Source organism: Grammomys surdaster, unplaced genomic scaffold (assembly GCF_004785775.1).
Source record: "Grammomys surdaster isolate TR1022 unplaced genomic scaffold, NIH_TR_1.0 193, whole genome shotgun sequence".
Lineage (NCBI taxonomy): Eukaryota > Metazoa > Chordata > Mammalia > Rodentia > Muridae > Grammomys > Grammomys surdaster.
In genome coordinates, this window is record NW_021604638.1 from 1,907,961 (window position 1) to 1,930,584 (window position 22,624).

At 54.8% G+C, this 22,624-nt stretch overlaps 1 protein-coding gene across 1 annotated transcript; it reads right to left on the bottom strand.

Annotated features, from left to right (window-relative positions):
- Positions 1–1,836: 1,836 nt before the first annotated feature.
- Positions 1,837–14,597, bottom strand: Rbm38 (RNA binding motif protein 38). Its single transcript, XM_028769716.1, has 4 exons — positions 14,228–14,597; positions 13,576–13,699; positions 13,013–13,067; positions 1,837–3,049 (listed from the first exon to the last, which is right to left on the bottom strand). The coding sequence occupies exons 1-4, from the start codon at positions 14,456–14,458 to the stop codon at positions 2,746–2,748; spliced, it is 714 nt and encodes a 237-aa protein (XP_028625549.1). The 5' UTR covers positions 14,459–14,597; the 3' UTR covers positions 1,837–2,745.
- Positions 14,598–22,624: the final 8,027 nt, after the last annotated feature.

A 22,624-nucleotide genomic window follows, 5' to 3' on the forward strand; every position in this document is an offset into this window, starting at 1 on the left:
CTGTATGGCTGCTCTCCTTAGGGGCCATGACTGCACTGGCATGCAGGACACCAATGAGTTAGGGGTAAGGAAAGCACCTAGGGCCATAGGCTCCGAATTCAGATCTCGGGACGCTCTCTGAGCCTGCGTGTCCCCACCCCTAGCCCGTCTTCAGACTGCAGAAGGCCACTCATGGGAGTCCTCAGCTTGACACCGGCTAGAGGCAGTCTATTCTTGGATGCCTTGCTCACACTGAGGCCCGAAGCCTGAACAGCAAATAACATCAGGCAGACTCGCACATGTGAGCTCTGGGAGGCTCACAGCAGTGGGTGCCCAGGGATGGGAATCCCTGTGAGCAGGGGTAGGTCTCCAGGGAAAGGGAGATGTGGAGACTATGTGGCCAACCAAAGTGGTAACTGGACCTTCATTAAGCTCCAGGCTCTGGGCAAGCATTGTGAATGGCCCAACTGAACTTTCCGTATAGGATAGCAGTGGATTCAGCTCGACTCTCTTACCTGCTGCCCACCTGCACTTAGCTAGAAGAAAAAGCTAACTGCCCCTGCCCAGAGAAGTCCAGTCCAGGCCCCTGGGTCCTTCCTCTACCTTCCAGCCAGATCTTGCTCCTCCCCCAAGTGACTTCAGCTCAAACTGTAGCTACACCCCGGCCCAGGAGTCCTTACCTACCACACAACACAGATGACACATATGAACCCAGTTCGTGTTATCCAGTATACCTGGCCTTAGGATGTGCACAAATGTTTTGCTTTGCAGATAACTGTGCGACTATGCATCTCAGCAGTCAGATCAAGGGTATCCACACCTGTGTACGGAGTTTCTCGTGTGTATCCCTGTGTGAACGTCCCCCGGCAGTGTACAAACGCATGTGTCCGTGGGTCTGACCGTCTAAACTGTTCTGTGGAGGTGAGCACACTAATGTGCCCTTGCTCTGTAAGCATGTACTTGCTTGGGCGTGTGCCTCCCCTAGGTTACACTGTGCACTGGGTCTGTGCTGGCAGCTGGAGACACTAATGACACAAGTCTTGTCCTCGGGAAAATCCCTGTCCTGGGATAATGTAGCCTCTCCTACACTAGACCTTTCACCATGCTGCATCAGGGCTGATGGTGACTCTGCAGCTTGTCACCTAACACCTGAGGACAGCTCCATGGGAAACTGTCCTGTAGCAAGGACAGCAGGTCTCATCACCCTTACCGATGGCAGTGCGGTGTGCCTCAGGCTTGCTGTCGAGACCCAGGAGGGCACTTTCCAGACCCAGGGGCTTCCTGAGGGCCTGGTCTCGTGCTGCCACCAGCTGATAAGAGACAGGAAGTCTACTGGCTTCAAATGGCCTTCCTGATAACCCTGGCAGTGCCCGCCACCCCTCCCTGGCCCCACACTCTTATCAGCAGCAGCAAACGTCAGCTGTGGGTTGAGAGCCCCATACTGACCTCCTGACCCCTCAGTGTTTGCAAACTGACACTCAGAGGTAGAGGCTTGGGATGAAAGCAAACCCAGTCTTGACAGCCCAAATGGGCGTGGCTACAGGAGCAGGAAGGAGGCACATCTCAACATCAAATCAAGGGAAGGCCAGAACAGGTCCCCAAGGGACAGTGCAAGAAAGCAGTCCCAGGTCCACTTCTAAAGAGCATCAGGTCCACAGTGGCCATGCCCAGTCTTGGCCGAGGCAGATACCTACCGTGTGGGGCTGGAGCCCTCCAGTTCAGACTGCTGGATGGGGTGTACTGGTACCAAAGGTCGTGACCAGCAGAGGCTGAAGCAGGGTAAGAGTTTGACGGACAGTTGTCACAAACCTTGGACACAGGACCACCATGCCATTGAGAGAAAAACCGCAAACCACCTTTTTCTTTAAAGAAAACAAGTTTTATTTTTATAATCAGAACATTCTAATAAAAATATTATTATAACATTACTCCCTCTGTCCTCCAGGCCTTGACTAAACAGGCGTGCTGTGGAGTGCCTACACACTGGCTCCCTGAGGTAGGTGTGGAGAGCCCCACTGCCCAGCCTGCGGGCAGCCCATGCTACCAGAGATGCCCACTCCTCCCCTCCCAGACGTGGGCTGGACCTTCTCTGTGCAGCTAGGTCATGCTCCCAGACTGGCATAGGTGACAACGGGAGGGTGGGTGGACACAGAGCCTGCCTGAGGGGCACAGGGCCAAGAAGAAGGCCCCCATGGCACAGCAACAAACACCTGAGAATTCACCCTGCCAGGCACCTCTGCAGGTGAGGTGGGCAGCATCAGCAGACAGGAGCCCAGGGCCCTGCAGGATTGCAGTCTGGTGATGGCAACCCTGTGGGGAAGGGGGAGCTCCATCAGTGACACAGAGAAATACTGTCATTGTCTCCACAGGGAGTTACTGACCAAAGCCAGTCTCTTAAGTAAAAAATCGGTTTGGGGTTCTTGGTGATGATGGTCTTGCCTGCATGGCAGAAAATTCCAGCAGGTCATGGCACAGTGCTTCGACTGAGGGGCAGCTGGGCAGGGTTTCAGGAACCCTGGTCCAGCAAGAGGACAGTTCCCAAAGAGGAGGGAGGACGTCTGAACACGTCCCAGAGTAAGGCACCTGGCATGGAGTGGCTTCAGAGCTTGCAGGGTATACCTTCCTTCTCCAGCCCTTCCTCAGGCACTGCAGGGCTGAAGAAGCTTGCTGGTGCCTTCAGGGCAGGTGGGCCGGGGGCCTGACGAGACCCAGGTGGCGGCTCCCGAGGCTGGCAGGTGGTGGCTGTGGCCCTGGGCAGGACACGCCTCACTGCATCCTGTCAGGCTGTAGCTGAGGTGCCTGGTACTGCACGAAGGTGGCACCTGCAGGCGCAGCAGCAGACAGGGCTGGGGGCATGGCCGCAGGGTAGCCGTAGCCCACGAAGCTGGTGGCTGCGGCAGGTGAGGCGGCGTACGGGTACTGGTCGTAAGTGGCTGGAGGGTACTGAGCGTAGGCTGGGCTGGCTGGTGTATACTCAAGGTAGGGCGAGGACAGTGATGGGACAGGGGTGGCAGGGATCACCACGCTGGGCTGCACAATGGCTGGTGGGTAGATGTAGTGAGGAGTCAGCCTGTGGGCCAAGCAGAGTGTCAGTGGCTGTAGGCAGAGTGGGGAAGGCCAGGGGTGCAGAGAGCAGATCTGTGCCCTGCCCAAGCCTGTGTACCCATCTACAAAACAGATGCAGCAACACATCAGGTGTGCACCAACCCCAGGGCCTTTGCACAGACAATGCCATCACTCCATAGGTCACTTAGCGCCGGATCTCCCAGTACCCTCCCCCTCAGACCTGACTCCCGCTCTTCCACATATCCCGTAGGACCCACTGTACAATGTATAACACATGGCCTTTGTTTAAACCGGGGAGACTGAGGCTAGGGTAGTCTAGACAGCTCCAGGCCTGTGCAAATACTTGAGGAATGGTACAGCCCACATACCAGGTACCTACCTACCCCTCCAGAGACACCCCTACTCCTTAGCCACCCACTACCTCCCCGACAGATAGCAGGTGGGCAGGCACACTCACTGCAGGCAGGGGCACAGGGGTGCTTGCGGCCTGCTGGGCAATCAGGTGCTCTAGAGGCCTTATCACCTGCCCTACCAGCAAGTCCATTTTAAAGTCAGGAAGGCCAAGTGTCCTATGCCAGGTGACCACACAGGTCCTGCAGCTTAGAACTGGAGGGCACCTGTAGACGGAAGCTCCTCCTCACACCCCAGCCCCTGTGGAAGTGCATCGGGTGCCACCTGCTGCCCCTGACTGTGATCTCCCCGCCAAAGCAGCACAGCACTACTGTAGGAGAAAACTAACAACGAGGAGATGAGGAGCGGGCATTGGGCCTACTGCTGGGTCTACCTGGATGGCCAGTCTCCTGCTGAGCAGGCCTGGGGAAAGGGCTGAGCCTCTCTGGGCCTCAGGCCTGTCTGCAGCAGCACCCTACCCTGTGTATAGCAAGGCAGTACCAACAGCAGCAGAGTGCCACCGTCAGAGCAAGATGCCACCAAGAGTGTCAGCACACAGCTCTCTCATGGTTTGTCCGAGCACTGCCTCTGGACCACTGGGGCCTGAGTTTCTCTTACTATCTTAGGCCTGGAACCAGTTTAACTCCAGAGAGGCTGTGCTCTTAAAAGAACAAGCAAACCGCTCTGCAGCCCTCATCTGCAGCAGGACGTGCACAGCTCTATCGAGAGGTCATTCCTGGAGACGCATGGTAAGGTGACTCCCAGCAGCTTGTGTGAGAGCATAAGTAATCAAGGTCACGCAGGGAACCAGTGAAGTGGCTTCCCACACCCTCCAGGGTGCAGGTGCCACCCCAGGCCAGGCCACTGCCCATGTAACACTGTTGAAAGAGAACCCTGCGACGGGTGAGGTTGGTGCAGACCCAGGTCAAGTACACCTAACACCTGAGTCCAAGAGCCGAGGCTGCCCCAGGCTGTCCTAGGGAGGCGTGGTGCAGAGAATGCCCAGCAGAGACCAAGGGGGGGAGGCCGTACTGCTGAGGGTGGAGGTCTCCCCACTACTCTTCAGTGACAAGAGCAACCTCCCAGCACCCACCAGTCATCAGTAGACAAGTGACACATGGCCTGTGTGGGAGAGCATGGCCAGAGGGCAGCAGAGCGGCAAGCACAAGTAGCACAAGAGCACAAGAGTAAGGTGTGTGCAGGAAGGTCAGACAGACAGATGCCAGGCGTCTTCCTGGATATTCTCCGTGTTATATAATTGAGGGAGGGTCTCTCACTTGAATCCAGCCCTCACAGATTCTATAGCCTAGCTCTGGGGACCCTGTCTCTTGTCTTTTGCATGGTGCGATTACAGGTGAGCTGCCATACCCACCCAGTACTTCCTAGGTTCTGGGGATCAGAACCATGGTCCTCACACTTGTGCAGCAAACACGTTACCTGCTGAGCCACTTCCCTAGCCTCTGACAGCAAAGGGACAGAGGCAAGGCTGGGTGGGGCTAGAAGCAGCACTGAGGTGCAGACAAGGAGGCATCCCTAGCCCAGTGGTGACTCTCACTCTGGGCCCATCACCCCCACAGCTCACCTCTTTCCAAACCTCATGGGCAGCTGAGCAGATAAGCTGCAGGACGACACGCACCAGCAGTGATAGCATCCTATCCATCCCATGGGCAGCTGACTGCAGCTTTAAGGCCAGATAGCCTAGAGAGGAGCCCTGAGTAGGTGTGTGCCCTCCTCGGCTGCCTGTGGAACTCCCTTGATCGGAATGGCACGGACGGACGTGGATCCAAACACTACCTCTGAGCTGCATGGTACCTTCTCAGATTCATGCTAGCACACAGCCATGAAAAGATGGCTGGGCTCTGCAGGACAGAAACCAGAGCTCAGGGGAGACTGAAGAAAGTATGGTCTAAGGGGACTGCAGAGAAGAAGCCCAGGCAGGAGTGTGACAGACTCCTCCTCCTCAGCACCACTCAGCTGGCCCACCAGATCCCCAAGCCCTCACAGAGACCAAAGCCTGCACAGCAGCAGACTCCACAGCACCCAAGACTCCGCCCCTGCCCATCAGAGGCCTGGCCCTCCTGAAATCAGAGCTGTGGTAGAGGGGGCTGCCGTCTACTCCCTGCCATCAAGACAGGGTCCTAACTGGGTCTGAGGCCTTCCCAGAGCAGCACAGCCTATCTTGGTGCTCCTACCTGGGTGTGTGTGTGTGAGGGGGAGCCCCCTACCTGGGTTAGGGGGTGTCTCCCACCCCCAGCCCTAAGGTTCAGAAGCATTTATCAGTTTGAGGCTTTAAGAGTGCCATGTTCTGAACTTCCCTAAACATGAGTAAGACGGAGGGAGTCACCCTTACCCAATACCTCTAGGGGTGGAGTTTGCTAACACCGAGTCTCCTTGCAAGGCCCCACAGCCCCATGCAAGGCCATGTACCTACAGCAGAGCCTGCTTTCCTGCTCTGCCCAGTTCTGTATGCCCTGAATTTTGGGGTCGCCCATGTCTCTGCTTTCCTGCTCTGCCCAGTCCTGTATGCCCTGAATGATGTGGTCGCCCATGTCTCTGCCTATTCCCCTGTACTTTCCTTGAGGTCTTAGCCAGGTACCACTGTGGTGCCTGACACCACACCATTCCAAGATCTAGGACAGGCAGAAAGGCTCGGAGGCTTGAATGGCCCATTAAATCACCCACCTATGCCACGCTGCAATGGAATGTGGCTCTGAACCGTCACTTGTGGACACTGCTGCAGGATGGCACTGGTAGACAGCAGGAACACAGAATTACCCAGCTTCACATCCACACACAGCACAGTGCAGAGCAAGCTCACTACTACTTGAGGGGCAGGCAGCAAAGGCTGCAGGCTGTGGCCACCCCAGGCTCTCAGGCCAATGGCAGCAACAGCTGGGACAGGGCCCACACACCAGAGAACACAGTACAGTCACATTCTATACTTAAGTCACAGTCTGCACTTCAAAACCCGCCTGGGTCCTAGCCCTGTGCCCTGTCCAAGGGTGGCCCTGGCCCCAGGCTGCACGCCACTGCAAACCCCAACCCTACCTGCCTAAAACCTGAAACTACCGTGTGTCCCCGGTGTCTCAGTGCACCCACCCACCTCCTTCCAGCCTTCTGGGCCAGCTGACTCACTTGCCTCGCTCACCGTGTCTCTCACGAACCACTTCAAGTGTCTCCTGAAGATTTCAAGATCCTGTCAATCCAGACTAGAAGCTTCTAGCTCCTTCCTACCGGGCCTAGAAGCAAATGCAAACTGCTCCTGTGCTTCCCCTTCAGGACAGTCCACACCACCTCTCTATTTGAATCTCTAGCTAAATGCCTGTTACCCTGGACTATACCCACTCCAAAGTGCTGGCATCTGGGACACACAGCCTGAAGGTTTCTTCTCCTAACACCATCCTGAGGGGCCTCCTTTTCTTTTCCATACAAAACCACCCCATCTCTACTCTGTGTGCACCTACATGACCAACGGGACAGAGCTCGCTGGTTTCCAGGCTCTCCAACAGCCCAGCACAAGCATTTGTGAAGACCGAGCACCCTGGGCCAGCCAGAAGGCCCAGCCATGAGAATGCAGAGAGGGCAGCAGGCATAGACAGCAGTCGGGTGTGATGAGACAGAAGGTGGAGTTCTGCTTGTCAAGTTCACAACATGCAGTCTGACCTGCTATCCTCAGTCCACCTAACAGCTGCCTGCTTCAGCCCTAGAGCGTCCTCATCCTGGTCCTTGCCTGGGATGACACACTCATAGGCTGCTGGAGCCTCAGCCTGTGTGGGAACCCACACCCTTGGCAGCACTGGGGCCTGGGGAAGGTCAAGTGGACAGAGACCTTCCATACCCAAGTCTTGGGGGCTGGAACCCAAAGGCTGGGTGACCCACAAATTCCAGGGGAGCTGCCACTCCCAGCTCAGGGGGCTCTGCCATCAGTCTTCTCAGGCTCAGTTCCACTCAGGCCTTGGCAGAGAGCAGAAGCTGGCACCTCCTCACCACACCCAGGGTTCTGTCTCCTCACTCTCTTCCAGGAACCTCTTGCCCTTTCTCAAGCCAGGGTGGCCCTGGGACAATTAAGCCCACCCCTGGGTAGCAGCCATAGAAAAGAGTTCCCAGGCCAGAGATCACCAAAGGAGTCTAAATCCTAGAGCCCTGGAGACCCTCCTCCAGCCAGGCACACTCACGTGCTACCCGGGGATGGATGACTAGGTTCTGGGTAGCACCCAAGCCACCACAGGCTGAAGGGATATACCCACAGTGGGCTGCTATGGGTGCTGGCCAGGGCTGGCAGCTGAGCCATGAACATCTAACCCACTGGGAGTGGTGGAATAGGTGGCTTCTCCTTACACCAAGTCCAGAGTCAGGGCAGCAAATGAGCAGCCAGGAGCTCCTGGCTCCCTCAGCCTACAAGAGACCCAGGGTCCAGATCCCACCACCTGTCTGAGCTTTCCCTGGTCTCAGTTTCCCAGCCAGTAAACTAAGATGCCACAGGCACATCCCCTGGGCTCCTGGCTGCCCCAGAAGAGGGGTGGGAACTCTGCAGTGACACTTGAGACATCTGTCTACCCACCACGGCTACTACTGGAGCTGACAGTGAGTGGTAGTAGCAGTAGAGGCCCTGGCCCTATGTGTAGCCACACTCAGAAAAAAATCACCGGCTGCAGCCCAGGGGCCACTTCCCGAACACAAAGCTACTGCTGAAAATAAAAACGAGAAAAGCAAATGAGCCCATTTCACTTTTCTTCTCCCTGGAGGCTTTACACCACAATGCTGGAGGCAACCTGGCAGCTTACCAGCAGCCCTGGCCTTGGGGTGGGTGGTGGCGTGTGCGTGCGTGTATGTGGCGCCTGCTGGGCCTCCTGGGAATCTCCCATGATGGGGGCACCAGGTTCTCTGGGGTTCAGGTGAATGCAGACAGGGAGAAGACAGGCCACAGTGGGAACCAGCTGGGAGCAGCAGGCCCATCTGAACCTGTCTAAATTCCATCTCCTAACTACTTTCAATGTTGCACAGTGTGATGGCCTCCTCCAAGGCCAACTGTCTACTCTGGCATCTTGGTCCTTCTCCCAGGGCTAGGGGTCCAGGTGATTCCACTGTCTCAGGCTGGATGGCTGCTGTTCCAAGAGGAGGCCTTCTGGCTCAACTCAGCACTAGATGGATACCCTCAGAACAAATCCAAAGTCTAGCCCTCGGGAAGCAGGGGACTGCTCTGTAGCCCAGGGATAGCCAGCCTGTCTGTCTAGCATGCACATGCTGGGTTCAAGAACCATCTCCAGAGAAAGCAAGAGAAGTGGAGGCAGAAAAATCAGGGAGTTCAAGGTGTGCTGGGCTGTAAGATCGTCTTAAAAGGAAACAGAAAGTGATATCACACACACGCCTTTGATCCCAGCACTTAAAGAGTCTGAAGGAAGCTCACTGCAGGCTTAAGACCAACCTGGGCTACATACCAAGACCTGTCTCAGAAAGAAAAAACATCAAGACAGCCTCGTTTTCTCCTTAGCTCCTCCAGTGTGGGGTGGTTGTGTCTGTCACTGGGAACCCACACTGGGCCTTGGCCACTGCTCTTCCATCACCCACAGTCCCCTCTACAGCTCTTTGTGTTCTGCCACACCTTGCTGCAAGCCTCCTGGCAGGGGGCACTGTGGTCACAGCTGCGGGGCTGGGGCTCTGGCCTGACTCTGCAGATGGCCTGCACATTCTCAGCTGACAGAGCCTACAGGACGGCTGGGCAGGAGCAAAGCCACTGTTCAAAGGGATGTCTAAATTCCTGGGCGAAGATCCATCAAGGGGCCAGTGGGCCACCTGGTGGACTTCCATGCCATGGACATATCTTTGGGGCTAACAGTCTCTACCTTCAGAAGAGGTCCCTCAGGCAACTGGCAATAACTGAACTCTGAGAGGAACCTAAGGGCACCAGAGGCTAGCTTCTGTCACAGCAGACAGGGACAAACAACAGGTGCGGCATAGGCCACACGCCCTCTGGGAGGGTCAGACAAGACACAGCCCACGCCTGCCTCCAGACAGGCTGCCAAACAGGAAGTGATGATGGGGGAGCAAGTAGGGCCACCCCTAAGACACCGCACAGGTGCTGGGGTGAGCGTGCTCGCACCTGCTGCTCTGGGTCTGGCTGTGTGCCTGCCTGTACTTCTAACTCTTCACTGGCGGCAGCTCTAGACAGGCCTCCTGAGACAGCGTCACACACCTGCCTTACTGCAGCCTCACCCTGGCCTCCTTTTCCCTGTGTTCAGTGAAATTAGCAACTTTCTCTGAAGGCACGGGAGCAATGCCCCTCCCCCAACCTCCCCCCCTTCGGTGTACTGTCTGTGCAGGAAATGTCTGGTACAGTGTCGGGCCCTATGGGACCTAGACACTATGGCACTCGGTTATATCAGTGCCGGTGTGTGACACAACCAGCCAGTCAGTCAATCACAGCTGCGATCATTTCCCCGAGGAGCAGCCCAGAGGCACCCTGTTTAACTATGTAGTCCTTGTCACGCTGGGCCCTGGGGTGGGAACGACCATCTCACTCAGAGCACCTGAGTCAACATGTATATTCTCACCACCACAATCCCTCCCCCAGTCTTTGGGGGCCAGACTCCTTCCCAACACTTCTCCTCAATCCTCATGCATAGGCCTGGTGACATGGTGTCAGGACAGACACCTCCATGTGTGTACCAGGTCCATCCCACAGAGGACAGTCTCTAAAACAATGCCTGCAGGAAAGCCTAAACCAGGGAGCCAATCCCTGGATGCTCTTGGTCTCAGAGACAGAACACTTTCATCCAAGAATGGTCCCATGAGGTTCCAGGAAGGGAAGGATGGGCCTGAGTGCCCTCAAGAGAGGGCAGGCCACTCTCTGTGGCTCCAAGCTTATGACAGCAAAGCTTGCTTGCTGCTGGGCCTGTTGCAGGAACCCCCACCCCCCACACACACACATACAAACCCCACAGCTTTCCAGGGCCCTGGGATCAACACGTTCTAAACACCATGATCAATTTAGTCCTTAATGTTTTAGGCCAGCCACTATCTCTACTCTACAGAACTGTAGTCTGACACCCAGCACCTGGGGACTATGGCCTAACCTCAGCCCTCAGGATCTGACTCCTACGTGGGGAGAAAGTGAGACTGGGGTAAACTTTGCCACAGCAAGATTCCCCCTAAGAGCAGAGAGTAGCCTGGAGTGAAAGGCCAGAGACAAACGTCAGCTCCCATGAGGCATAGGCCAAATGTGGACTGACTCCCTCGACCCTAGGAGGCCCTGACAAACCAGATCAACACTTCTTAACAGCGTGCGGAAATCTCCACCATGTGGCCCATCCTTCTCACATGCATCACTGGATCCCAGGACTGATAGAAGGCCCTGAGTCACTTATCTCCATGAAAGATTACTGCATGGGCCTGGAGACTGGAGAAAGCTATTGCAATGGCTGAGAAGGCTTCAGCAGATACTACGCCTTGGTCTCCAGATACAGTTACATGATGGACAGGCACAGGCTGGACGGCCAGCAAGGCCTTACACAAGCAGGCGTGCAGCAAGCCGGGGAGGACTCAGGCAAACAGCGAAGCCAGACAGTCTCTCAGAGTCTTTCCAAGCTGATGGGTGGTTCTGACCAGACAGGAGGGCCCAGTGGTTGGGCCTACAGGTGGGCTGTGGGGTCTTCATAATGTCAAGGGCCTAGGAAAATGTACAGCCAGTAGCTTGCAGGCTCTGAGCTGCCAGGGCTCCAGCTCCCACCAGGCCCTCAGCCAGGGCAGCCCCAGGCTGACTGACAAAACCTGAGTCAGGCCCAATCGGGCAAGCCAGATTGTTTGTAAAAACAAAGGGGGCTTGCTTGCTGACAGCTCACGTCTGCCTCCCAGCTGGCAATTAACAGCAACTGGCCCAGGCAGCCAGGCCTGACCGCATCCCCTGAACTCCCCAGAGCCTGGCAAGGTCAGGAGGTGGATGTTCCTCAGAGGAACCCAAGGACCACTGGCCAGTCCCTTGTGCCCACCCATCTGTCCGCTTGGGTCTACACTCCTTGGCAACCCCACCAACACTGTAAGGCCACTTTGTAGTCAGTGTTAGATGACCAGCCCACTAATCTAGTTAGAAATCACCGTGGCCCGATGTCAGATGCGCCCCGGAGTACCAGGACTCTCCCAAAGACAGCATGTGTGGCCCTGAGTTCAAACCTCACCCCCTGGGTAAGTCACTAGCCATCTGAGGAGAACCTTTCCCTGGAGACTAGAGCATGCTGTCCTGAAGTGGTACTGTCCCCATTTTCCAGGTAAGAAAAGGCAACCAAAGGGGGTGCAGTCAGAGTATCAGACTAGACCTGTGAACCCAGATCTGAGGGTCACAGAGGCCAAGCACTAGTGACTCTGAGGCAGTAACTATTTGTCGTAGTTGGGGGGAGGTCCTGTCCCAGTGTAAGCAGTATTCTATTTATACGTAGCTCAGCTCAGGCCAGCATCAGCCTGAAGTTCAGCCCCACAGCAGGCTACCCGAGAGCAGGCCCTCTCCCTCTCCTCAGTTAGCAGGGAGAAGCCAACAGGAAGCTACCAAGGCAGAGATGTTCCTACACTCCTTCCTCACAGCCTAGAACACATAGGAAACAGATCCTAGGAGAAAAAAGTGATCTGAAACAATCTGTAACACCCCAAGTACTTCCCCAGGAGAACCCTCATGGTAGGAAACACAGGTTGGGGCCTAGACCACAGCTGTCCATACATAAGCTCCTGCTCAGGTCCCATCAATCCCCAAAGATGTTTGTGGTGAATCCTGGTGCCACCTCACAGGACACGTATCTGACCCACTGTGCTGGCCAAGCTCAGCTCCAGCAACAACAGACACCCTACTCTACCCCACCCTCCAACCTGGGACACAAAATCCCAGCAGCCAGAATTTGAGAAGTTTGCCACTGCAAAAGGTGGGGTCTGTGTCAGAGTCCCCACTTACCGCCTCATTCACAGCTAGTCTACACTGAATAAACAGACCAAGTACCATGGTCCAACTTTTGTGTCCTTTAAGTGAGTCCTTCCCTAAGCAACTAGCAGGCCTATCAGTCTTTTCAAGACAGGAGGAAAGGGGACACAGAGCAAGAGACTTACACAAAAAACCAACCAGTGACAGTCACTACGCCATTCAGAAACAAACCTCAGCTGGTACAGACCCACAGCAGCTACCTTCATGGTACCTGCCCACATCAGAGGGCACCCCAAGAAGACCCCAGCCCACCAGGTCCAGTCTTCACACACTTCAGACGAGCTGCCTGCACTAGGTGCGTACTGAACTCCCCAACTCAGAGTCAGAAAAGCTGTCCCCACATTCACTGCACAGGTAAGGAAGTGGATGCCCATGTGACACTTGGCTAAGGAGGTGTCACATAAATGGGGGCAAGGTACACACCAGGCTTGAAGACATGTGCTCCCCTTTGGGTTACAGAAATGCAGTTGGTTTTATCTCTTCTTCCACAGCCGCAATACACAGTCTCATTTCTGAAAACAGTCGTTCCCTTCCCCAGCCTTTCAGATCTGAGACTGAGAAGCCCACAGCTGTCCCACCTCAAGGCCTTCCCACCCGCAACCAGCTATATCCACTCACCCGTAGGTGCGCTGGATCAGAGTGGGGTGCAGCTGCTGCACGCCGACAGCAAAGCCTAAAACAAGAGGACAGTTAGGAACAGCATACTGTACAGGTAAGGTCCCAGGGCCACACACGGGGGTGGGGGTGGAGGTTGCAAAATAACACACACCTCTCTCTCCTAGTCACAAAGGATAGCTAACTTCCTCCCCAATCCCAGCCACCACCTCTGTCCCTGCTAGTGAACCCTCAAAAAGCAGTCAAAGCACATGAAGTCCACAGGTTGTATGTATCAGCTTCCCGGGGTGTCCCCTCATCTCCTGCCTCGTCAGCGGGTGACTGACTTCTTCCCACCTCAAGAGTAAGAGAGGTCTGAAAATCGGTATCCCTGGAACCATACAGTGCAGAGGAAGAGGATCAAGCCCCGGAGCTGGGGCGCTTGCCCTGGGCTGCCTCTGCAGGCACATGATTGCTGGCTGCCACTCTGGGACAAAGGGGGAGCGGGGGCAGCGTTTTTCCATCAGACAGACACTAAAGCTGAATATAGAAACAAGAAGGGCTGGAAAGAAAACGCGAACTCTCACCCGTCTGCAGGCTCCTGGGCTTGGCACCCAGGTAGGCCAGGTTCACGTTGGCCTTGCGGCCGTCGATGATAGGGTTAGGGTCTTTGCAAGCCCTATCAGCTGCTGCCCGATCTGCCATCGTCACCTGCAGGAACACAGAAGGTCAGGGGCTTCGGTGACTGGCTGAGAAAAACAGGGCAGAGAAGGTTTTGCCCTGACATCAGGCCCTCTGGGTCTTTCTTCCCAGGAGGTTATCTGGTATTTAGGACCCTTGGGGCACTGTCTTCTCAGCCTCCAGGACTGCAGCTCCTTCCCCTAAGTTCAAGTGCTGCGAGTGCCTTCAAGGACAGCGACAATCCCCTGGGAGGTGGAGTAAAGTGAGCCCTAAGGGGAACTCTCCCCCCCCCCCACCCGCCCCAATCCCCGGCTGCTCTGGCCATCCGTAAGTACCGTTAACTTTCTCAGAGAATTAGTTTGGGGACACTAGAGTGGAAGGAAGTGGGAAACCGTCTTGGAGTCGCTGGCGCTAAAGCTTACGCTTCTTTGGGGCGGCTGGAAAGTGTGGGGGAAGGGCCGACGGCCCCGGGAAGCCCCGGAGTCCCGGCTGCGCGCGGCGGGTCTGGGAGGCGGTGGGGGAGGGGCGGCGGCAGGTGCGCGCGCCGCGGGCACTCACGAAGCCGTAGCCGCGGGACTTGCCGGTCTGGCGGTCGGTGATGACCACGGCCTCCTCGATGTCTCCGAAGCCCTCGAAGTACTTCCTGAGAGATGCGTCGGTGGTGTGGTAGGGCAGGCCGCCCACGAAGATCTTGGTGAACGTGGTGTCCTTCTGTGAGCCGTGCATGGCGCTGGGGGCGGCGGACGGCCGCGGAAACACACTCGGGGCGCACGCTGGCTGCAGCAGCATCGGGGCCGCCGCTACCGAGCCGGCCGGCGCATGCGGGGGTGTCGCAGGCCGAGTCCGAGTTCCCCACGCCGTCCCGCACCAGCTCCTCGGTCCGCCGCGAAGCGTCTACTCCGCGCCCTGCGAGCTGCCGGCCGCCTTTGTAGCCGGCCACGCCCCGCGGTCACGCCCCCTCCCGTTTCAGACACGCCTTTGAAAGCGGGGGCCGCTGGGAATTGTAGTTCTAAACACGTCCCTCGTGGCAAGACGCCGGCCGGGCCGGCGAGGGAGGTGGCTTAGCTCCAGCCTGTTCGCCAGTATCAGCTTGTCTGTGTCGCGGGGAGCACGGTCCGGTAGATTCCAAGCGCTGCCCGAGTCCGTGGTTTACGTCCGAGCGCCTAGGGGTGCAAACGTATTTGTTAAATGGTCCAAAGGAGTGGCTCAGCTACTCATGCGCGAACTCTTGTGTTTGATCTCCGCATCACATAAACCTGGCTGGTGGTACACACCTGTAAACCCAACACTCAAGAAAGAATCAGTTCAAGGGCACCCTTGGCTATAGACTAAGTTGGAGGCCAGCTGGGCTAAATCATATCCTATCTCAAAAAAAAAAAAAAGACAAAGTGGATTTGCCATGCACATAGAAATAATTCATATCACATGTACTTTGGAGGTCCTGTGGTGTCAGAGACTCTATGCTGGGACTTCAACAAAGGCATACTCCGGGACACTAGGTTTTCTGTGGAAATGAAGGCTAATCGACAGTGAATACACCTTTTTCAGTTTTATAGGAAGAGACCGTGGAGGAGGACAAAGGCGGCTGGCCTCCCTTGTCACTGACATGGGAGCTCCTGTGGGGTCACTCTCAGCAGGAAAACAAGCAGAAAGCACAGCCTGCCGCGTGTAGACCCTGGGCCAAGGCTGGGACCAGGATGCCAGTCTGCAGAACTCTTCCCCACCAGCGCAAATGCAAACGTGGAGCCCCTTGTTGAAGAGATATGAATTTCAAACAGTCTAGTGGAGTACACGGGTGACACTGAGGAACCGGAGTTGGAAGGGCTACGGGTTCATCTCCTGCTATACAGAAAGTCAGAAGCCAGCCTGTATGACAGGAAACCATAAAATATAAAAAAAGAAAATGGGAATTTCAGGACTGAAGCAGGCACGGTGCTTAGCTGCCAGGAAGCAGCCCTGATTCAGCGTCTCCCATGTCCCCATGTCTGGCTATCACACTGGGACCTGAAGACCTCCAGCTTTTAGTGGGGGTAAAACGGGCCCGGCCCACTGGTCAAGGGAGACAGTGAGGCAGGCAGCCTCTGGGTGGGCTCAGCCCCAGTCAGTCTGGCCCCTTCACACAGAGCAGAACCCCACGCCTGCTGGGGATACCCCTGCCCAGCGCCTCAGTTTCTCGGCTTTGCCCACCTCCCTTGACGTAGGGTTTGTTTTCCCGCAGACACAACCCAGTCTTTCTGGTCTAAGGTCTTCTGCTGCTGACTGAGCTCTCTGGCAACTGGGCACTAGCAGGTTTTGCTCAAGTTGTAGGGATTGGCAAGAGAGGCGCCTTCGGGACATGCCTGTTGAGTGAATCCGTGGCGGAACGTAAAGAGGAGAGGGCTCCACACCAAAGACTCCCCTTAAGAAGCGCCTTTTGAAAACTAGATAGACTTTGGTTTTTACTTATTCCTAAAATGTCGAGACTGCCTGGCCCTGAAGTCTTGAGCCACTTCGGTTCCTTCCTGGGGCCTCAGTTTCCCCTGGGTGGCACACTGCAGCTGGTGGCAAAGACTGTTGGTTTCAAGGCTCCTCGCCTACAAGTCCCAGCGCCGCCCCTGCCACCGCCCAGCCACGCCCCTCCGCTTCCCCAGGGCCCCGCCCCAAGAAGCTCGCTGGGCGGACGCTGCGGGCACGTGCTGGCGCCTGGGCGGGAGGAGGGGGAGGGGATCGCAGAACATCCGAGAGCGCGGCACGCCGGCGTGACCCCTGGGGGCAGGCTAAGTCTAGGAGTCTGAAACTCTGGCTGTCGGAGGTCAGTCCCTCCCTGCTCGTAGCTCCCCCCGGCTCTGGTTTCTGTATCCCCCACTTTTGCACCTGTTCAGGGTCTCCACCTCCCATGTGTCACTACCCCCTGCGTGTCGATCCGCCTTGCTCTGAACACACATGCTCTAACGGCTGCGACTCCGGGCCAGGGTTGCTATGAATGGGAAGCAGATATCCGCCGAGTTTTCCTTCCCGAACCGTGCAGCTGCAGCAAGTGTGTAAGTCTGCACAGAAAGCATGCCCGCCAGGCACAGTTGCCCTGGTGGGCACTTAGGAGGGTTCAAAGAGGGTAGGAAAGACCAAGCACGGCCAGCGCGGAGTAGGAAATGGTGGCTGCAAAGGCCCACGAGTGACAGCTGCAGCTACTAACGAATCCTCACCTCCCTGCCGCCTCTCACTCAGGGTCTCATAGTGCAGCCCAGGCAGACCTCTAACTTTCTGTCCTCCTGCCTCAGCCTCCCACGCGCTGGGATTACAAGCACTGCACCTCCATGCTTGGCTCACTGGTATGTTTTGAGTGCTGGCAACTGCCTCACGCATCATTAAACATGAAGTTCATTTGGCCTTTGTGGTGCTCACTGAGGATTTTCCCTGGATTAGGTGACTTAGCCCAGAAGCAGCCTGTACCTTTATCGTCAGCCTGGTTCTCAGGTGGGGTGGACTGAAGCTTACTCACAGAGGATCCTGAGCCAACCCAACTCTAAGACCCCACTTCATCCTCCCACTCTTCAGAAGCTGCCCTGGTCCTCTGCGGTGAAGGGCGGGAAGATGGGATCCCAGAGAGGTAGGTGTGTGGTCCTGGACAAGACAGCCAGATTGGGCAGTCAGGATAGAACTCAGGAGTGGGAGGAAGACCCTTGACACTCATCCTCTGGGCTGGAATGGGGTGCTATTGGCCGTAACCCAGCTAGCCTATCAGTTGATTAGTTTGTCTACACCTGTGTCTGAGCCGGGCCAACAGCACCTGAGGACGAGAGACTCCTCTCAAGCTCAGAACCCATCAGGCTTGAGGCTTGGGCTGCCCCGTTACCCAGCTGGCAAGGCCAGTCGTCAGGAGCCTAGATGGTGTAGGCATAGACAGGCTGCCCTGCTAGCTGGCCCTGAGAAGGACAAGGGGCGGGACTGGGCTGGCCAGTCCCTGTAACCCTCCTGTTGCCAGAGGATAATTATAACTTTTACAGGGTCAGCAGCTCTGGAGGCAGAGCCCTCGGCACCAGCCTGAAACCAGCAGCTCTTACCACCCCGTGATGCTGTCATCACTGGCCTGTGCTCTGGGGGACCCCCCTGTTTCAGTGGGGGAAATCTTGCCCCGGGAGCCAGCAAAGGCTAGATAAATGCCAGGGACCCAGCAAAGGGACCTAGTGACCAGGGACTACACCATAAAGAAGTAGGAGACAGCATCTTGGAGCGAGCTGGTTTTTTGAAGACTTTTTCAGACCAAGGGGTCAGCAAGGTGACTCAGGGAGTCAAACGTGCCTAGCTGAAGGACGAGAGACCCAAGATCAATCCCCAGAATATAGGTAAAGGTAGAAGGAAAGAGCTGACTGGACAACGCTGTCCTCTGACCTGTACTTGAATATGTACGTATGTGTACACACACAGACAGACAGACACAAACATGCACAGCTTCTGCCACCAATGCTTTCATCACCAACAACAAAACAGTAAAAAACAAAGAGAAACCCCTCACACACTGTTCTAGAGACAGCCTGAAGGTGACTCTCAGCTCCCTCTCAGGCACCTCAGGCAGGATGTGGGTGACATCAGGCACCGAGGCAGTGTGGACATTGAAACCTGGTGTGAAACCTTGGTACTCTGGAGTCGGCTGATAACACCCTGTCCCTCAATCTTCTTCCTCTCCAGAGCATTATGACAGGAGAGGCTGGGAGAATGCAGTTACTTTTCCAACTCTCTGTGGCTAGGGAGTCCCCAGTGGAAGTCTGTCAGAGCTCTGTGAAGCTTTTCACTTCCTGACTAATGAGATCAAGTGCTAGGCAATCATTTTTCTCTTTTTCTTTTTTCATACTTTTTTTGTTAAGGCAGGATCTTGTATAGCCCAGGCTACCCTCAACCTCGATAGTAGCCAAGGATGACCTTGAACTCCCATCCTCTTACTAGGTTTTCAGGCGTTGCAGCATCAGGCTTGATTTATACGGTACGGGAGTTCTGGGCTCTGGGCATACACAGCAAGCACTCTGTCCACTGAGCTATTCCTCAGCCAAACCTTAGCATTCTTTCTGTCCTGAGTGTGTATCAGATGTCTGGAGCTCTGAAGACATCTTGTGACCACAAGGCAAAGGGCAAAATACAATCGTACTAATTTAACTAAACAGGGAGATATGGGGGAGCCTGGAGACATCCTTTATAGTCACAACTGGGTGGGGGTGGGAGCCGGGTAGGATATGCTGCTGTACCTGGGGCAGAGGTCAGGGGTGGCTCTGTCCTAGGTATGGAAGTCAGGGCTCCTGGGACTGGTTCCAGCTCTTCTCCCCACAGCCCCCTCAGCTGCTGCGGCACAGGGGCTGGGGTCAGCCAGGACATGTATCTCAGCCCCATTTCTTGCTCCCAAGCCTCCAGTGACTGGTCGATTGGTTGGTTGGTTGCAGTGCTGCCTTCTGCTCTGGGGTTGGGGCTGGAAGTAAAGTTCACAGGTGCAGAGGCTCGAGTGTTCAGGCCCGTGGTGTGGGACACCAGTTCACAATCTTCTCCTCCCCAGAGGACAGTCATAGACTCACGCTCCAGATATGGCAGGTTCATGTGGATTCCAGCCAGAACAGCCCTAGCTGCACACCACCTGCCCCAACCTCAGCCAACCTGCTCACCAGAGCCCTGGAGTAGAATAGCAAACTAGCATGTAGCAGAGGATCCTGCGAGCCTCAGAGCTTGGCCCTTCAGGAGGAGGCAGAGCCTGACCCCATCTGTCCCTCCTGTCCCCTTAGGTCATAGCAGGGTATCTCGTCTTCTGTTGGTGGCATTTCCTCGGCCTGTCTCTAGGCTCTAATGGGCAGAGCACCAGGAACTCTCTCGAAGGGCTTTTGTGATGGTTCAGGGTTGTTCTCAGAGAGCATCCAACTTGTTCTCATCTGCATAGGACCACTGATTCACTAAATTGTATTCTGCCAAGTAGTGTCCCCTCCCAGGTCCTCCTAGGCCCTGGAGCCTGTAGCCATTCGCAGAGACTGGAGGAACTTTCTCAGAGTCATGGCTTAAAGACTGAAACAAATGCTTCAGCGTACAAAGGAAACAATCATATTAAAAACACAGCTATGAGGGCTGGGACGTGGCTCAGTGGGTAGAGCACTTGCCTAGCATACATGAAGTCCTGAGTTCGAACCCCAGCACTGCATCCCAAGTGTGGTGTTCCTCAAGGGGACCAACATCCTCTTCTGACCTGTGCATGCACTTGCACATGTGTGGCATACACATACATGAAAACATAACAAGATTTTTTAAATAATATTTTTTAAAAATTTAAGATTCTCCTCAGTCACATAGCAAGTTCAAGATGAGCCTGGGCTACGTGAGACCCTGTCTCAAAAAATTAAATTCAGTTGCTAGATTAATATTAGTCTCACATTGTACTTCATGTTAATATCCCGAGTTCACGGGCTGGAGAGATGGCTTCGTGGTTAAGAGCACTGACTGTTCTTCCCAAGGTCCTGAGTTCAATTCCCAGCAACCACATGGTGGCTCACAAGCATCTGTAATGGGATCCGATACCCTCTTCTAGTGTGTCTGAAGACAGCTAGTGTATTCACATACATAAAGTAGAATCTTTTAAAAAAATATATCCCCAGTTCACATTAGTGAATACTAATTTCATTACGTGTGTGATGTAGGCAAGTACGTGTGTGCTCTCGTACTAGTGCATTATAGTGCGGCCAACTGGTGGTTGCATCGTACTACAGCGTGGACCATGTCGGTGACAGCTGCATACTGGCATGCAGCCTCTTGCTTCTTGTGTCCTCCAAGGCACCGGTGCAGCTGACAGTGCTGGGGCTGCCATACGCACACGGTGATCCTGGGTCATTTGAACTGTGACTGGGAAAGACAAGGCCCTTCTCCCACGACATCCACCAGTCTGAGAGCAAGAAGCTCTATATACCTCTCCTGTGCCCATTACCAACTGCCACACATCCAAGGGCTTAAATATTACCGCTTAATCCTTATCATGGAGGCCAAGAGTCTGTGGAGAGGAGCAGTGATGCCTCTGGACAGAGCCCTTCTTCTCCTCCCCAACTTCCCCAACTCTTCCTCCTCCTCCTCCTTTTTGTAAAGGCTTTTTTTTTTTTCTTTTTGAAACAGGGTTTCTCTGTGTAGCCCACTCTGTCTCACTCTGTAGACCAGGCTGGCCTCGAACTCAGAAATTCTCCTGCCTCTGCCTCCCAAGTGCTGGGATTAAAGGCGTGCGCCACCACTCTCTCCATATTTATTTATTATATATATGAGTGCACTGTAGCTGTCTTCAGACACACTAGAAGAGGGCATTGGATCTCATTACAGATGGTTGTGAGCCACCATGTGGTTGCTGGGAATTGAACTCAGGACCTCTGGAAGAAAAGACAGTGCTCTTAACCGCCGAGCCATCTCTCCAGCCCTTCTTTTTTTTTTTTTTTTTTTTTTTAATTTTTTTTTAAAATTTTTTTTTTTTTTTCGAGACAGGGTTTCTCTGTGTAGCCCTGGCTGTCCTGGAACTCACTCTGTAGACCAGGCTGGCCTCAAACTCAGAAATCCGCCTGCCTCTACCTCCCAAGTGCTGGGATTAAAGGCGTGCACCACCACTGCCCAGCCGTCTACAGCCCTTCTTTCTGTTTGTTTGTTTTAGATTTATTTATAGGAGTACACTGTAGCTGTCTTCAGACACACCAGAAGAGGACATCAGATTCCATTACAGATGGTTGTGAGCCAGTATGTGGTTGTTGGGAATTGAACCAGGACCTCTGGAAGTGGTCAGTTCTCTTAACCACTGAGCCATGTCTCCTGCCTGAGCCCTTGTTTCTTGACCAGCGAGTGGTCCCTATGCTCTCACAGGCTCGAGAACAAAGTTTTCTGGTTTCATGGCTTCTCGTGGGCTCTGTGGCTTTCTGATCTGCTCCCACTTGTGAGCCCTGGTCCCTAGTGGGCCTCTTGTTATCCAGCTGCTCCTGGTTAGCCATATCTAAGCCCCTTGATGATGGATACTCTGGGGCGGGGGAAGGAGAAGCTGTCCTGTCTCCTCAGCACTTTGACATGCTTTTCACCTGTTGGCTCTTCAGCGTGCTGAAGGCACAGGAGCTGAAAATTAATGGAACCAGAAGGCCAATTCTTAGACCCCGAGGATCCAGCTGGCTAAATCTGGTCCCTAACGTGGTTAGCTTTGACAGTCTGACACAATCTAGGATCACCAGGAAAGGGAGCCTCAGTGAGGAACTGTCTAAATTAAATTGGTGGGTGTGGATGTCTGTGGGGGTCATTCTGAATGTCAAACGACGTGAACACGTGCCTGTGGGGGCGGCACCATTCCCTAGGTAGGGGATCTTGAGCCGTGGAAGTATGCAGGGCAAACATGCTTGTATCCATTGTTTTCTATGATTATGGACATGATGTCATGGACTCCTTCAAGCTCCTGGAGCTTTCGACTCCCTCAGACTCCTGCTATGATCTACTGTAACATGCAACTGTGAGCTAAAGTAACCTTTTTTTCCCCTAAGCTGCTTTTGCCAGGGGTTTTTATCACAACAATAGGAAATGAAACTGACAAACCTAGTTTCCATGTTCACCCAGTCCCCTTAATGTCCCCTAATGCCACTCTTGCCAGCTTCTCTAGCCACTCAGCCTGCCTTTGCCCACCCAATCCTGGCCCTCCGGAGGCCAAGGTCAACCCCTTACACCACCAGTCAAGCCACCCTGGGAAGACTCCACTAGGGCATAGGCCCCACAAGTCCTCATAGCCAGCACCAGCACACGTTTACAGGCATGTATTTACCCCCAGAGGACACAAGACACTAAAACCACATAGTCTTGCATGTCAAACACATTGTGGTAATTGTGTAAGAAACCCAGGGCAGACACACAGTCATGATCTTGTGCCGAAGGGCTCGTGTGGTGGGTTAGCCCATCCCTAGCACTTTGAGACAGGGTCTAAACCGAGTTGCCTGCTGGACTCCAAGGGCA

Excerpts from the sequence above, each read along its gene's own strand:
- Rbm38 (XM_028769716.1), bottom strand. The coding sequence starts at position 14,458 with ATGCTGCTGCAGCCAGCGTGCGCCCCGAGTGTGTTTCCGCGGCCGTCC. Across the intron at positions 13,068-13,575 it reads GCCCAGGAGCCTGCAGACGG|GCTTTGCTGTCGGCGTGCAG; the intron begins GTGAGAGTTCGC and ends CTCTTGTTTTAG. Across the intron at positions 3,050-13,012 it reads CTGATCCAGCGCACCTACGG|GCTGACTCCTCACTACATCT; the intron begins GTGAGTGGATAT and ends CTTGGCCCACAG.